The sequence below is a fragment of the Vombatus ursinus genome, unplaced genomic scaffold (assembly GCF_900497805.2).
Source record: "Vombatus ursinus unplaced genomic scaffold, bare-nosed wombat genome assembly UNPS02010193.1, whole genome shotgun sequence".
Classification (NCBI taxonomy): Eukaryota; Metazoa; Chordata; class Mammalia; order Diprotodontia; family Vombatidae; genus Vombatus; species Vombatus ursinus.
The window spans coordinates 9383214-9399331 of NW_020949971.1; the positions used below are offsets into that span (position 1 = coordinate 9383214).

Genomic DNA, 16118 nt, shown 5'->3' on the forward strand with positions numbered 1-16118 from the left:
AGCTCTTCTTACTAGGATCCTTGAGGCTAGGGCATAATGTATTTCTTGGGTATCTTCCACATGCCCCGTCCACACAAGAAGAGTGTGGAAGCATATTAAAAACCCTCTTTTTTTAGTTTCTCTAGAAATACTAAGAAATACTTTTCTCTTAAGTTCTAGTTCTAGGCTCCAGGGAAAAGCAAGGGCTTGGAAAGGTGGGTGACAGGATGAACAGATCTTTCATTAAGTGAATAGATTAAAAGGTAATCTTTTCAATTTCTCCAGGAAGGGATCACCCCAGGGTCCACCCTCTAGGGAAATGGCCTCTCCACAAGTCTATTGGAGGCACCTTCCTATTTAATCCGATCTGTGAGAGAGATCTCTGGGAGGGATCTCATTGACTCCCCAAGAGATGGGGTCTGGGAGGAATGGGCTGGGACTTGCTCAATTTCTATAAGGTCAGCCCAGAACTGCATTGTTATGCACTGTAACATTCTTCCTTCTGATTCCGGTACTGTCAGAAATCTTTTGAGGGCATGTTGGAAGGCACGGGGGACTGTGCCTGTTTGGACATATCTTTCTCCAAGTTAGAAATGACACATATAACATATATCTAATATATTATTAATATAATTATTCTTAATATAATATATTGGAACAGTTTAATATCATGAAATAGATTGTTTTATCATATATTATACACAATTATATATTAAATTACATAACGTAATATTGTATATTATATATGATATACTATGTTATGGACTAATATAATTCTATGTTGTTGTTGAGTCATGTCTGACCCTTTGTGACCCCATCTAGGGTTTTCTTGGCCAAGATACTGGAGTGGTTTGTCCTCTCCTTCTCCAGTTCATTTTACAGATGAGGAAACTGAGGCAAATGGGGTTAAGTGATTTGCCCAGGATCACAGAGCTAGTGAGTATCTAAGGCCAGATTTGAAGTCAGAAGATGATTAATTATAAGTATTATTAATTAGTATTCTATGGTATTAGTAGGTGGAGCACACTGGTTAAGTAAAGAATGCTCAACCTAACGTCTTCTAGTTAGTGGAGATGCACCAGCCCCTTCTGCTACCTGGGAAATGCAGATATGGAAAAGGGCTGACGGGGGAGAGTGTATTTATGACTACATATAAAGTGTTAGCAAGTTGTGTGATGTTCAATGTAGAGAAGCATTTGGAGACAGAAGGTCTGGGTTTGAATTCTGCTTCTGTTAATATCCACGTGACCTTGGACAAACCCTTCCCCTTTTGAGTCACAGTCTTAGTCCAAAAAGAGGGATGGATATCTACCTAGCTTCCCTCCAGCTTTGAGCCTGTGCTTTCGGTACGGTACAAACAACAGAGGTCTCTGGTTTGTCCAATTTAGAATTTGCAATGGGAGAGGGTAGTGTGGGGTGGGGAAGAGGGAAAAAGGGAGGAAAGGAGAAGGATGGGGGAGGGGAGAGCAGAAATTGGAGCCCTGGAGGCAGGAAAACCTGGGCCTGTCCCTGCCTCCCACACAAACTGGCTGTGTGATCCTGGGCCAGTCACTGTTAAGCTCTCAGTAATCTAGGGAACACTCTAAGATTTGAAACTGAAGAGAAGGTTCCCAAGCTGCACAGGTAGAAGAAATGACTCCCTCAGAAACCTGGGGTCGTTGTTTCCTATTGGGAAAGCAACCAAGAGAAATAAAACATTTTAGATAAAGCTTTGACGCAATACCAAAATCCTCTGGAAAGGAGGACCAAAGGGGGCCTTGGGGAGCTCTCACCCCCTACAACTGGCTGTCTGGCCTGGGGCTGCCTCCTAGCCCAGCCAAGGGGCCCCCCAGGCAGCGTTTGCAAAGCGATTTACACTTGTTATTCGGTTGAGTCTCACAACTGTCCCTTCAGGGTGCACTCCAGACTCCCGGACTTTCCCCACAATGTCTCAGAAATGCCCCTGCTTGGTTACTCCAGTCCAAAACTTCACACCCCACTGGTGTCCCCACTGCCCCTTCAGCTTCTCCCTCTGATTGGCTGGTTCCTTCCAGACCTCCGTTTAAGAGAGCCCAGGCCACCATGCCTTCATATCTCTCTCCAGGCTGCCCTCCTGACTCTCCTGGATTTTCTCTACTATGCCCCCTGCCTGGTACTATCTTCTTTACCCACTTCCCCCGTTTATATGTGGTCTTCCCACATTAGAATGTAAGCTCTTGGAGGGCAGGAACTGTCTGCTTGTTTTTGTATTCCTAGTCCCGAACATTTAGTAATTGCTTAACAAAGGCCTGTTGACCCCTCCAGGAAGCATTTTACAAATGAAGAAACTGAGGCACAGAGGGTTTTTGTTTTTTTTTCTTGGTGACTTTCCCAAGGTCCCCCAGCCAGTGTTTGAGGTAGAATTTGAACCTGGTCTTCCTGACTCCAGGGTCAGAGTTCTGTTCGCTGCACCACCCAGGTGCCGTGGGCCATCCCGGCGGCAAAAACCCAGCAGATCAGGGTTCAAAGACTGGCTCAGCCACTTCCGGGCGAGACTCGGCTTAGGGCAAGCGTCCTGGCAATCCTGGCTAACTTCTCCTCAGCGCTTTCAGGATTGCAAAGCGAGGAGCACACGGGACATCTCGTTTGACGCCCCCTAAAAGGCCACGCCAGGCTAGCCCGGCTGCATTCTGTGCGGTGGAGACGAAGGCCAATAAATGCCTGTCGTCCAGATGGGGAGACTGAGGCCAGGAGTGCTAACCAGGGCTGAGCCCGGACAGGACCCAGGCTCTGCACGCGGGGGGAGGGGGCGGCGCACTTGCCCTGGAGCCACGTCCGGAAGGCGGCCGGGTCCGGGCTGTCCGCAGGCTGGAGCTGGCCCAAGCGCACTGTAACGCCCCCGAAGCGGTCGACCTCGCCTCGCAGGCCGCTGGACAGCGCGCGGGCGGCCTCCTGCAGCCGTAGCAGCTGCCGCCGCCTCCCCGGTAAGAAGCCCCGCAGAAGCTGCAGCCGTAGCAGCGGCCGCCTCCTCCACGGCAGCAGCCCCGGCCACATCCCGCCTGCAGCCCCGGAGCCCTCCCGGTGCACCGGAGGGGGCGGGGCCGGCCGTAGGCCTGCGAATATCAGCGCCGCCCCGGCCCCATCCCCAGCCTCACCCGGACCTGCTCAAAGACCCAGGAGCGCGGACAGCAGGCTGCACCCCACTGCCCTTTGGAGACTCCAGCAGGGAAGGAAGAGGCCTGGCTCGCAATCCTGGCCTCAGTTTCCTCCTTTGTAACATGACCAGGGCATTACTGGGCCCCGAGCCAACCTTCCCACCCCCTATCCTCTGCCCCCAGGAAGTCGGTACAGCCCCAGGAGGATTCATTAAGCTCCTCTAATGACGTAGGGTGCAGGCTAGCTCCTGACCGCGGCCGGGAAAGCCGCAGCTCGGCCACAGTCCCTGCCTCAGTAGCCGTGCTTGCAAGGCCCAGGTCGGCTCCGGGCTCCGAGGATTTCAACTCGGCGGGGCGGGGCGGGGGCGGAGTCGCGGCAACCTCTGCCCCGGAAGTTTTTCTCTGCGCTCACGGTGTGCGGGCGGCCCGGGCTCCTCCTGCTCCCGGGCCGAGCCTTCCGTGCCGGCATGTCCTCCAAGAAAAGCAGAGCGCGGCGGAGCCAGGGCGCCGGCAGCGGCTCCCCCGGGCCCTCGCCCGCGGGCACGCCCGGCCCTGGCCCTGGCCCCGGCCCCGGCCCCGGCGCCGGCTGCCTGGTCGCGGTGGATTTCGTGGAAAAAGGTGAAACCCTGGGAGGAAGGGCGGGACTGGCCGAAGGGGGCGGGGGCGGGGGCTGCGACCACGTGCGTGCTGCTGAGAGACCCTGCAAAGCTGGGGAGGGGGCCACCCCGTCTGCAGCCAGAGAAGCTGGCATCTGCTCCTGGCTCAGCCCTCTCCTGGCCCCTCCCCTCCGTGGGCCTCAGTTTCCTTCTCTGTCAAATGCGGGTGGCACTAGAAGGGCCCCGTCAGACCCGTGTCCTGTAAACCCATGGCTCTGCCTGATGTGTGAGTGAATGAAAGGAGAGAACAACATTAAGGGGGCCTCTTAACGATGTGTCACGTGGGGCTGGGCATTGCACCTATGATTTCATCCGCAGAGGGAGTCCTTGATGGGGAAATGTCCTCCCCTGGAGCGTCAGCACCTTTTGTCCAGCTCACAGAGCGTTGCCTAGAGTCTTTCCCCGGGTCCCACAGCCTGGATGGGTCCCAGGTGGGATTGAATTCCCAGGTTCTGAGCCCAGCTCTGTAGCCTTCAGCGCTGGGAGTAACCGTAGGAAAGGGAGACTGTTGTTAATATCAACACTCTGATTATGGAGCCGTGTTGGGCTTGCACGTGCTTTTCCTCCCAGTGACCCCACAGAGTAGGTGGTACACGGTGGTTTGCTTTTTCCAGTCTCTTGTTCTGAGCACCTTGAGGTGGGAGACCCCAGCCTCCTGGGTTTCCTAATCTGGATAGGCCGGTGGCCTTGAACCTGCGGTTTAGGAGTGGGATCCCAAGGTGTTTGTGATGCTAGGCAGGCGGTATTACCGACTTAGAGTGGTGTCCAAGGATCCAAGGGTCACTCCTATTTAGAGCCCAGAGGCAGCTTTGAGGTCCTCTAATCCAACCTCTTTGCTTTACAGTTGGGGAAACTGAGGCCCAGAGAGAGGCTGTGCCTTACCCAAGTTTACACTGCCAGTAAGTGGTTAGAGTCAGGATTGAAACCCAGTTCTCTTGCCTACAGATTCATTGATGAAAGGTCAGTTGGTCAGTAAGTATTTGTTAGGTGCCTGCTTTGTGCCAGGCAGGTGCCAGCTCAGTGGCTCAGTGGTTAGAGCACTGGGCTTGGAATCAGGAAAACTCATCTTTATGAATTCAAATCCCGCCTCAGACACTTCCTCTCTAGGTGACCCTGGGCAAGTCACTTAATCCTGTTTGCCTCAGTTTCCTCATCTGTCAAGCTGGAAAAGGAAATGACAAATCACTCTAATATATTTACCAAGAAAACCCCAAATGGGGTCACAAAGAGTCTGATAGGACTGAAAAAACTACTGAACGAGAAAGTGTTCTTTACATTAAGAGGCAGCTTGGTGGTGTAGTAGACAGAGTGCTAGGCCTGGAGTCAGGAAACCCTGAGTTCTAATCCAGTCTCAGATACTGGCAGTGTAACCGTGAGCAAATCACTTACCCTCTGTCTGCCTCAGTTTCCTAAATTGTAAAATGAGAGTAATAATGCACCCTGCCTTCCAGAGTTTTTGTGAATCTTAGGTGAAATAATAATTGCAATGCTCTTAGCACAGTGTGTGGCAGGTAGGATTTGATAAATGCCTGTTCCCTTCCCCCGCCCCACTTGACCTCAATGTGAATTAATATGACCAGAGTGGGAAGGCTCTTATGTATTGTACAAACAGATGATTTTTGTGATTTCATGCCAACCATGCGAGTAGTTGCTTTTATTAAAGTGCTTAAGGAAAAAAAATGTTTTCTTTGCTTTTACAGCAGACGACCCTGTCCCAAAAGCATTCCAAAATTTCTTTTCCCAACTCGGCCTCAACACGATGAAATCTGCCAACCTCTGTATTGGCCGGCCAGCGCTGCTCACCAGTGGGGCCGGACAGCAAGAGGTGAGAGTTCTTGAATTTTGCCAGTTTACTTCCTGACCTTCTGGAGAAAATCGAGGTGTGGGTCTTAACGGCCTATGTTTTCTTTTCTGTGTACAGGTCTGCACCGCGTGGCCTGTGGCAGGATTTCCTGGAAGGAAGGTTGGCCTGAGTGAGGGGGTTCAGAGGAACTTGGGAGTGAAGCCTGGAGATGGGGTCCTGGTAGAGCCTCTCACGGGGACCCTGGTACCGGCTGAGAGAGTGGACCTGGTGCTGAGGTTTGGATCGGTTCTCTGAGGGCTGCTGGGGAGGGGCTGGGGACTCTTGGGTGAACTGTGCGTGGGTTCATTGACATGAGGGGATGAGTGCTGGTTGGCCTGGCTTCCTCCATTGCAATTTTATAATATGATCAGTGCATTTCATTTTAAAATAGATTTTTTTATTACTCCAAAGTGACAGACAGAAACATTTCTATATACAAAGATGAACAGAAAAGGAAGCTCACATTATGAGACCCAGTTCTCTTGCTTGCTTTAAAAACATTTGTAATAAATTCAGTTAATTTCAAAGCTGTCTTTGCTTGTTTGTGTTTTCTTCTGAACTTTCTTCTGTGCATTTAAAAAATACTCCAATGACTTTTTTTCCCTCTTTTTTTGATATTGCAATTTTTTATTAATGCCCCCCCCAAATCCCTCACTTATTATAATTGAATGCAAGTGATGTGTTTTAACGTGGCCTGTTTGTAGACAGGCCTGTGGGTTATTTTGGGGAAGCAGAAAATGGCATTAGGAGATGTCAGAGCTAGAAAGACCTTAGAAATCATCAGGGTCAGAGGTGCTTAACCTTGTTGTTGACAGGCTGGTGAAGCCTATGGACCTATCTCAGATGATATGTTTAAATAATTGAAGGATTTGCTAAATTTCAGTTAGAAGTTAGTAGCAATAAAGGTGTGATTTTTCGTCCCATTCAAGTTCACGTACCTCCGCAAAGCTCTCCATGGACCCAATGTTATGAACCCTTTACTAAGTCCAGTTGAGGTCCTAATAGGTAAGTGACCGGACCTATCCTAGCCCTGATTTGTTGTATCTTAGGCAAGGGGCAGCTAGAGGGCACGGTGGATAGAGTGCAGGGCCTGGAGTCAGGAGGACCTGAGTTCAAATCCGGCCTGAGACACTGATTGGCTCAGACAGTTACTAGCTGTGTGACCCTAGGCAAGTCATTTTACCCTGTATGCCTCTGTTTCCTCATCTGTAAAATAATCTGGAGAAGGAAATAGCAAACCACTCTAGTATCTTTGCGAAGAAAACCCCAAATGAGGTCACAAAGGGTCGAACACAACTGAACAACAAAAATCTTGGGGAAATCATTTCCCCCAGGCATCACCAAAAAAAAAAAAAGTTTCCTTTGGGTGGAGGGAGGGATGAGATGAGGAGAAAATTGGGAACTCAAAATCTTATGGAAGTGAATGTTGAAAACGAAAAATAAATTAATTTAAAAAATTAAAAAAAAAAAAGAAATGTTTCAGCATGGAACTTAGAAGACATCGATGGGAGCTTGACCTTCAGAGGGACAAGGAGGGAGAAGACCTTTGGCCTACATCTGCAAGAAGCAGTCAGACGTCCTGCAAATGTTTAGCTTGGAGAGGAGACTTAGAGGGAGGGGTGACAGCTATCTTCGATGATTTTTGCTGTTTTTGCTGTGTGTTTGCTGGAAGAGGGATTCGAGGCAGCTGTGTGGATAGAGTGCTGGGCTTCAAGCCAAGAAGGCCCAAGGTCAAATCTAGCCTCAGATACTTACCAGCTCTGTGACCCTGGGCAAGTCACTTGTCCCCTCTCTGCCTCAGTTTCCTCATCTGTAAAATGGAGATAATAACAGCACCTACCTCCCAGGGCTGTTGTGGGGGGTCAAAGGAGATCATACCTGTAAAGAGCTTTGCAAACCTTAAAGTGCTCTATAAATGGTAGCACTTACCATTAGTGGCTGTGTGACCCTGGACAAGTCACTTGAACTCTCAGTGTTTGGGGCAACTCTAAGACGCTTAAACTTCAAAGATGCTGACCTGCATTAGTGGACGGAGCTTCTTCTCCGTGAGTTTCCTGCACCAGTGAAGTAAGAGGTTCTGTCCTCATCTCTACCCTCTCATCTTTACTGACCCACTTGGTCACATGTCCATTTCTCCGTGACCCCATTTGGGGTTTTCTTGGCAAAGATACCGGAGGGGTTTGCCATTTCCTTCTCTGGCCCATTTAACAGATGAAGAAAACCGAGGCAAACAGAGTGAGGTGACTTGTCCAGGGTCACCCAGCTACTAAGTGTGTGAGGCTGCATTTGAACTCAGGAAGGTGTGTCTTCCTGACTGGCGCCACCTAGCCATTGGGCTAACCTGCTTTATGGTTCAGGGCTGTCCATATTGCCCGACGTGGGCTTGGCTCGGCGTCTTACGTTTAAACTTCTGGAAAAGGTAATACTGATTTTTTTTTCCTTACTTTCTGTTACAGTGACAGGGATGCAGAAATTAATGAGGAAGAGCTGGCTGCTTGTATTCTGAGAAAATTAGGTGAGCGCGTGCTTTATTTCCACATGTTTTCTTGGTGATTTAGTGAAGGAGGCGGGTGTGAAGCTGTTTCATTAGGCATTAGAATGTAAACTCCTAGAGGCCAGGGTGTGGTTGTTTTGCTTTGGTCACACAGTAGGCTTGCCACTAGGTGGCGCCATAGTGCACAGCGCTGCCTTTGGAATCAGGAAGACTCATCTTCCCTAGTTCAAATCCGGCCTCAGACACTTTCTAGCTGTGTGACCCTGGGCAAGTCACTTAACCCCGTTTGCCTCAGTTTCCTCATCCTTAAAATGAACTAGAGGAAGAAATGGCAAACCACACCAGTATCTTTGCCAGGAGCACCCCGAATGGGGCCACAAAGAGTTGTACATGACTGAAAATGACTGAATAACAACAAAGCTTGTTAAATTGAATTGAATTTTATTGCTTCCCTAAAAATCTTCGGCTTAGATAAGTCCTCATGGAATTGTAGATAACAATAATAACAACCACAATTACAACAACAAGAATGATAACAGTAATTAAAAATAGTAACAATAATAATGATAATAATAGCAACAGTAATAATAATTAGTATTTATATAGAGCTTTGAGGTTTGCAAAACATTTACAAGTATTATCTCATTTGATCCTCATAAGAACCCTAGGAGGTTGGTGTTATTATTTTCCTTATTTTACAGTTGAAGAAACTGAGGCAGGCAGCAGTTAAGGGACTTGCCCAGAATCACACAGTTAGGCAGTGTCTGAGGCTGGATTGGAACTCAGCTCTCCAGATCTTCCTAGCGCTCTGTGCACTGTTGTGCCCCCAGCTGCCGAGCGTGGTTATTGTTGATGTAGAATGCATGAAAAGGTTTAATGTGAACAGTCTTTAGAAACTAGAAGGTGGGCGTCTCTAAGTGTTTGGCTGATGCGCTGATTTATCTTGGAGGCAGGAAGGAGCCGCTGGTGATTTTGGAGAGAGGAAGTAACATGGTTAAGTCTTGGGAAGATGACTTCTGTGTGTGTGTGTGTGTGTGTGTGTCTTTGGGGAGGTGGGGATGGACCCTGGGGATAAGTAACCTGTGTGGGGAGCAGTGTTTGGAGAATAGTCCAATGGAAAGAGTGTTGGCTGTGGAGTGGGAGCCAATCTCCACTTCTGATTATTAACTGGATAAATCACTTCCCCTCCCCTGGGCCTCAGTTTCCCTACCTGTAAAAGAAAGGAGCTGGGCCAGGTGGTCTCTGAGGACTCTTCTAGCTCTGCCTCTATGATGTTATGGTGAGAAGGGAAGGGTTTGGGGTGAAAATCACTTATTCTGCATTGAAAAGCAAACACATACTAAACACACTTGTTTTCTAGATGGTAAAATCGTGTTGCCCGGCAATGTTCTGCATTTCACTTTCTATGGCAGACCGTGCCGGCTGAGAGCGACGTCCGTGAAGGGGGCTGATGGCCTCACCCTGGAAGGAGCTCCAAGGAGCTCGGCTGGTGAGAAGCAAGAACCAGCCTCTGAGACATTAGACCTTGAGGCCACTGCCGGGGACTTGTCCTTAGAGCTAAGCCAGCTTAGCCTGGGAGACCCCCAGAACGGAGGGTCCACCAGCACGCCGTGTAAACCCGGAGAGGGCAGCTTTGCCCCGAAGCCAGAAGATACCTCCCTGGAGGCTGACCAGCACCTCGGGCAAGGTGACGGCCTAGGAGAAGACCCTGCTCCGGCTGATGGCCGTGATCCCGTCCTCCGAGAAGAGAGACTGCAGCCCCCAGCCCAAGTGGGAGCCCACAGCGGTGCCGACACCTTCTACTATCTCTCTTCCATTACAAAATTCAACTTTGTAAAGCCCCAGGCAGCCATGGCAGAGGATGATGGCCCTCGGAAAGTCACTTACGACCTCATTGGAGGTTTGACCAGCCAATTGAAAGCCATCAGAGAAATGATTGAGCTACCTTTGAAGCAGCCGGAGCTGTTCAAGAGATACGGTAAAAACCCCTCCTTCGTTTTATTCTTGGGGTTCTAGTTATTCAACAGATATTGAGCACCTTCAATTAACCAGTGCTGGGTGAGGGAGGCTAAGGAATAATGAAATAGCCCCTGCCCCCGGCATTCTGCTTGTGGTGGTGGGAGTGAAATTTAAACCGATGAGCTCATACAGAATCCAGAGGAAGTTATCACTTGGGCGTGGGAGGAGAACTAGCTGCTGGAAAGGCCCATAGAATGGATTGTTCCAGGCGAGGGAGGCAGCCTCTGCAGGGGCCGGAGAGGGGCCAGCAAGCAAGCTGGCCCAGCTGATGTGTGCTGGGCAGTAGAGAAACGATGAGTCTTCAGCCTGCTGAGGGGCTTTGGAGCAAGACCGCAAAGGCTAGATATGCCAGGTGGGGCAGTTTGACGTGATCAACACTGTACCATTTGAGTGGCCTTCACGTTGGCAACTGTGTGAAGGCTGGTTTGGGAAGGAGAAAGTCCTGGGGCCAGCGCCCAGTGAATGGGGCGCTAAGGCCCACCCTAAGGTTTCATTTGACGGTCTGCTTGTCTCCTGAGGCATGGAGAGGATCTCTTGAGGCTGGGCTGTGGGTCAGTGACTGTCCCACTTCCCCAGTAGGCAGTCTTCAGCATGAGCTGGGGTTCTGCGTGTTGGACATAACCAAGGGGCCTTGGTCGCGTTAAGTCTGCTATAAATTTAAGAAACAAATTCATCCAAGCCTCATAGGATTTGCAGCTGGAAGGGGCCTCTTGTTCAACTACTTCATTTTACAGGTGAGGAAACTGAGGCCCAGAGAGGTCACAATAGTTGTTTGTAGGTTTTAACTAGTATTTATTTAGCACTTTAAAGTTTGTCATGTGCGGGGAGGGAGGTGCTATTATTATCTCCATTTTACAGATGCACAAGATCCCAGCTAAGTAAGTGTCTAAGGCAGGATTTGAACTCAGGGCTAAGTCTCTGTCCCTTGTATCACCTAGCTGCTCAAAAAAGAGACAGAAGATTGTCTCATCCAATTCACTCATTTTACAAAGAAGGAGACTGCGTCCTGGAGAGGTTAGGCCCTCCCTGCTAGCAGATAGCAGCGAGGCTTCTGGCTGCCAAACCAGGGCTCTTGACACTAGACCTTGTCTGGTTGTACTAATGTAAATCCAAGTTCAACTGAACGTCCAAAAATGTTGGGTGACGCTCTGTGAGGGAGATTGGGATGGGGGAGACGCACACAAAGGTCTGCTTCGGCTGAGTGGGCGCTGTGGGCCTGGCCTGGAATCCACTGAAAGCATATGGCGGGGATAGCTTCTCCCTCCCTTTCTCTTCACTGGCCAACTTTAAATACAGTGTGAAATAGTCAGCTGATGGATGATCAGTCCATCAATCAGCAGGCATTTATTAAGCATGGACTGTATGCAGGGCACTGGAGAGATCATTAAAGGCAAGACCAGGAATTTACTCTCCAGAGGAGGAGACAACATGTACATAAAATGGATGAGACCCCTCTGGGGTAGATGGCGTGCCACTGTAGAAGGGAAGGCTCTACCAGTCGAGGGGAGGACTGGCGAGGGCCTCTGGCCGAATGGAGGGGCCTCCACTGGAGAGCTCTGGGGGACCTGAGAGAGCTGGAGGTCTTCCCATGGCCGGGCTTGTACTTGGCTGTATTGTGATGTTGCAGCTACCTGGGGTCAGAAGGGAGTAAGTTCTGGGGGGGTGACCCTTCACCGCTCACCTCCCCATTGCGTGCCTCCCCGTTGGGCCTCACCAGCCTTTGTGGCTTGGGATGTGTCGTTCTGGAAGATTGGAGTGCTTGGTGAAGTTTCCAGGACGTGGACTGCACCAGTTCATCCTCTGTCTTTCTTTCTAAAGGTATCACTCCCCCCAGAGGAGTGCTCCTGTATGGCCCTCCCGGGACGGGGAAGACTATGATCGCCAGGGCCATCGCCAACGAAGTGGGAGCCCATCTTTCCGTCATCAACGGTCCTGAAGTCATAAGCAAGTAGGTTCATCATCTTTTTTTTTTTTCTTTTTTTGGTCATCTTTTAAGTGACTTGCCCAGGGTCACACAGCTAGTAAGTGTCAAGTGTTTGAGGCCGGATTTGAACTCAGGTGCTCCTGACTCCAAGGCCGGAACTCTATCCACTGTGCCACCTAGTTGCCCCCAAGTAGGTTCTTTATCAAGGAGCCCACCAAGAATCCCCTTGTTGGATTTTATTGAGAAAGGTATTTGGTAAGACAACATTATTCTGAGAAGGCTGATTTTTCACTGACAACCTCTAATTGTGATCCTAAAACTTGAGTAGTATTTTCCCCCCATTCATTTGCTATGAGAGGTCACTGAGGCAGTCTTAGCACTGAGCCCACTGTCTCCTGGCTCTCCTCCTCCCTCGCTGACCACTCCTCCTGTCTCCTTGGCCGGATTCTCCTCCAGATCACGCTTCTGACTATAGGTGTCCCTCAGGGCTCTGGCCCGGGCCCTCTTCTCTTCTCCCTCCATACGACTTGGGGATCTATTAATGACCATCTCTATGCTGATGATTCTCATAGCTACCTTTCCTGCCTCAGTCTCTCTGCTGACCAGTCTCTCATCTCCGACTGCCTTTCAGACCTTTCCGGCTGGACGTCCAGTAGACGTCTTACCCCCGTCATGTCCAAAATTGAACTCATGATCTTTCTCCCGCCTTCTCCCTTCCCTGTTACTGTGGAGAGCAACTCAGGCTCCCAGCCTGGGGGTCAACCTGGATCTCTCACTGTCTCTCACCCTATATCCAAACTATTACCAAGGCTGCTGATTTCTCCTTTGCAGCATCTCTGTAGCACACCCCTTTCTCTCCTTTGACCCTGCCCCCACCCTGGTCCAGGCGTTCCTCACTTCCTGCCTGCCTCACGTCTTTCCCCACTCCACTCCTTCCTCCATCAGCCACCAGAGTGATTTTCCTAAAGCCCAGGTCTAACCGTTTCCTCCAGGACCAAACACGAAATGCTCTGCTTGGCATTCAGTGCCCTTCATAGCCTGGACCCTGATACCTTCCCAGGCTTATTACACCTTACTCCCTGACACACAGTGTTCCATCTCCTGGCTACGGTCTCCTGCCTGTTCTTCCCGTAAGACCCTCCATCTCTCAGCTCCAGACATTTTCTCTGGCTGTCCCCCAGGCCTGGAAAACAATCCCTCCTCTGCTCCAGCTGCTGACCTCCCTGGCTTCCATAAAGTCCCAATAAAATCCCACCTCCTACAGGAAGCCTTCCCTCTATTCATTATTTCCTATTTATCCTGCTTATAGCTTGTTTCTACATCTTTGTTTGCACATGGTCTCCCCTGTTAGATCACAAGCTGCTTGAGGGCAGGGACTGTTTTTGACCTTTCTTTGCATCCCTGGCGCTAAGCATAGCTCCTGGCACATAGTAGTAGTGCTTTATAAATGCTTATTGACTGACTGGCTGACCACCCAGTTTAGAATTTGCTTTAGGAAGCTGACTTTCTTGCTGTTCCTCATGCGTACTCTCTTTTCTCCCACCTCCAGCCTTTCCCCTCGTCATCTGTATGCACCTCTCCCTCCTAGACTCCCTAGTTTCTTAGAAAACTTAGCATAGGTACTGCCCTCCTACTCAAGACCTTTTCTGCTCCTTCCTACTGACTAATGCCTTCCTCCAGAAAATTGTTCTGTTGAATTCGTGTTTAGTGGACAGAGCTGGTCTTGAAGCCAGGAGGGAATGAGTTCACATCCTTATAGCCCATAGAGGCTGTGTCACCCTGGGCAAGTCACTTAACATCTCACTGCTCTGGACTGTTCTCAAAGATTGTAAGTTGCAGAGGAGGTGCCATTCTGCCTTGGTAGAGGGAGTATCTTCACCTGGGAGTGAAGGGGTCCCATCCCTATTCCTCTCTTTCTATGGAACAGTAAGCCCAGAAGACAATTTTGAACAATTATCTGAAATGTCTTGAAAGTTTTTGAGAAGGCAAGATGTTTTCCCCTCAAAGACTTTTTTCCCCTAAAGCCTTAGCTTGTAAAACAAGGCAAGTTTGACTTTCAACCGCTTTTCTTTATTGTAGGTTTTATGGTGCTTCGGAAGCACGACTGCGGCAGATCTTTGCTGACGCCACTTTGAGGTACCTGTCTCCATCTTGGGAGATTCCTGGGCTAGAGGTGTTCTTTGGCGCTGGCCAATCTCCTCATGCGAAGCTGCTTTCTCTGCCCTGTCCCCTCCTTGCCGTTCCAAGGAAGGCTGCTATGGGTTGATGACTAACAAAAGTTCCTGCTTCGTTTTAGGCAGCCCTCAATCATTTTTATCGATGAGCTGGATGCCCTTTGTCCGAAGAGAGAAGGGTCTGAGAATGAGGTTGAAAAGAGAGTTGTGGCTTCTCTCTTAACTCTGATGGATGGTATCGGTTCTGTAAGTAGAACACAGACCTGGAACGGATGCAATGTGTGTGTGCCTGTGTGTGCTCATGTGTGTGTGAATGTGGGTTCGTGGTGTGCGTATATGTATTCGAGTGTGCATGTATATGCTTGTGTGAGAGGGCATCAGCAGGGACATAGGCTTTTTGTTTTTAAAGTGGTCTTAGGATCATTGTTATAGAACTATAGCAGTCTTGAGATCATCTAGTCTTAACCTGTCATTTTACAGATGGGAAAACTGAGACCAGGATGTGTCAGAGGTAGCACTTGCTCCAAGGTCTGTCTTCCTGGGCCCAAGGCCAGCTTTCTATCCAATTCTTCCTCTCCAACCACAAGAAAGTCTTCATTCATATTTCACAGGATACTAGATTTAGAACTCTAATGGACCTTTTGGGGTCATTTAATACCTTCATTTTACAAATGGGAAAGTTGAGACTGAGAGAGCTGTTGTGACCTGCTCAGGGTCAGCCAGGCAGAAAGCGGCAGGACCGGTGTTTGAGCCAACATCCTTTGATCTCCAGTCCAGAGCTCTTCTCACTGTATGGCACTGCCTCTGAGTGGGCCTCGTTTGGAGAGCTCAGAGACATTTGGTCTGACTCAACCGTGGAGGATTACTTGCTTAAGAAGCCTCTAGTTAGTAAGCTGCCAGACGCTGGTCTCTGGTCACGGTGCTGGACAAATGCGTGAAATCATCCCTGCCCTCAGGGCACTGACACTATCAGGTGCTTTGTCTGTAAGGGTGAGGACTGGACATGTGATTTTGATGGTAGAGGAACAGCCAGGTGAGAAAACGATGCAGATTGAGACCTTCTCAGACACGTGTCGAGTCTCAGAACTCTAAAGGAGTGTGTGCTCTATTATGGTGACAAGAGGGAGCTCTGGAAGTTTGTTAGGCAGAGAAGTGACAGGGTCATATCTGCCCTTTAGGGAAACCATTTTGCCGGTTGTTTGGAGGATGGAAAGGGTTGGGGGGCAGTTAGGGGCTATTGTGGTAATTGAGGCAAGAGATGATGAGGGCCAGGATGAATGAGGATGGTGGTCGTGTGAGTGGAGAGAATGGACAGATACACCAGCTTTTCATGGCTTGCAGTGACAGCACTCGGCTGCTGTTAGCTATGTGGGGTAAGGGAGGGAGGGCAGAGCGAGTTATTAAAACAACCCTTAATGCGTGTCGGGTCTTTGAGAAAAGGCCAGGAAAGAGTGCATGTGAGAAGGTCGGGTGAGAGACTGAACAGATTTACTGCCTAGAAGAATATAAAGTTGATATTTGTCTCATTTTCTTTCCTAGGAGGGGAGTGAGGGGCGGGTTTTGGTCATCGGGGCCACGAATCGCCCTCACACCCTGGATTCAGCTCTCCGAAGGCCAGGCCGCTTTGACAAGGAGATCGAAATCGGGGTCCCTAATGCCCAGGACCGTTTGGACATCCTCCAGAAGCTGCTCCAGGGGGTCCCACATGGCCTCCGAGAGGCAGAGTTAGTCCAGCTTGCAAATAGTGCTCACGGCTACGTGGGGGCCGACCTGAAGGCCTTATGTAATGAAGCAGGTGAGGCTCGTCTGTCTGTCCACCTAGAGTGGGAAAGTGACCGTAGTAACCCAGGGGACTCCAGAGGCCTTGTGATCTCAGACAGGCTTGTGTGTCTGTCCCCCTGGAGAGGGACAGTGAC

General features: G+C 49.8%; 2 protein-coding genes across 2 annotated transcripts in view; one reads left to right on the top strand and one right to left on the bottom strand.

Annotated features, from left to right (window-relative positions):
- NUDT6 (nudix hydrolase 6) overlaps positions 1-2991 on the bottom strand; it is a 43334-nt gene extending 40343 nt beyond the window's left edge. Inside the window, exon 1 of the mRNA XM_027853673.1 lies at positions 2760-2991. Within this exon, the coding sequence (XP_027709474.1) occupies positions 2760-2991 (232 nt within the window). The remainder of the gene's footprint in view (positions 1-2759) is intronic.
- Positions 2992-3559: 568 nt separating this feature from the next.
- SPATA5 (spermatogenesis associated 5) overlaps positions 3560-16118 on the top strand; it is a 227007-nt gene continuing 214448 nt past the window's right edge. The window contains exons 1-9 of the mRNA XM_027853737.1: positions 3560-3710; positions 5449-5573; positions 5670-5827; positions 8048-8106; positions 9446-10063; positions 11923-12052; positions 14108-14164; positions 14325-14448; positions 15742-15997. Of these exons, the coding sequence (XP_027709538.1) occupies positions 3560-3710; positions 5449-5573; positions 5670-5827; positions 8048-8106; positions 9446-10063; positions 11923-12052; positions 14108-14164; positions 14325-14448; positions 15742-15997 (1678 nt within the window). The remainder of the gene's footprint in view (positions 3711-5448; positions 5574-5669; positions 5828-8047; positions 8107-9445; positions 10064-11922; positions 12053-14107; positions 14165-14324; positions 14449-15741; positions 15998-16118) is intronic.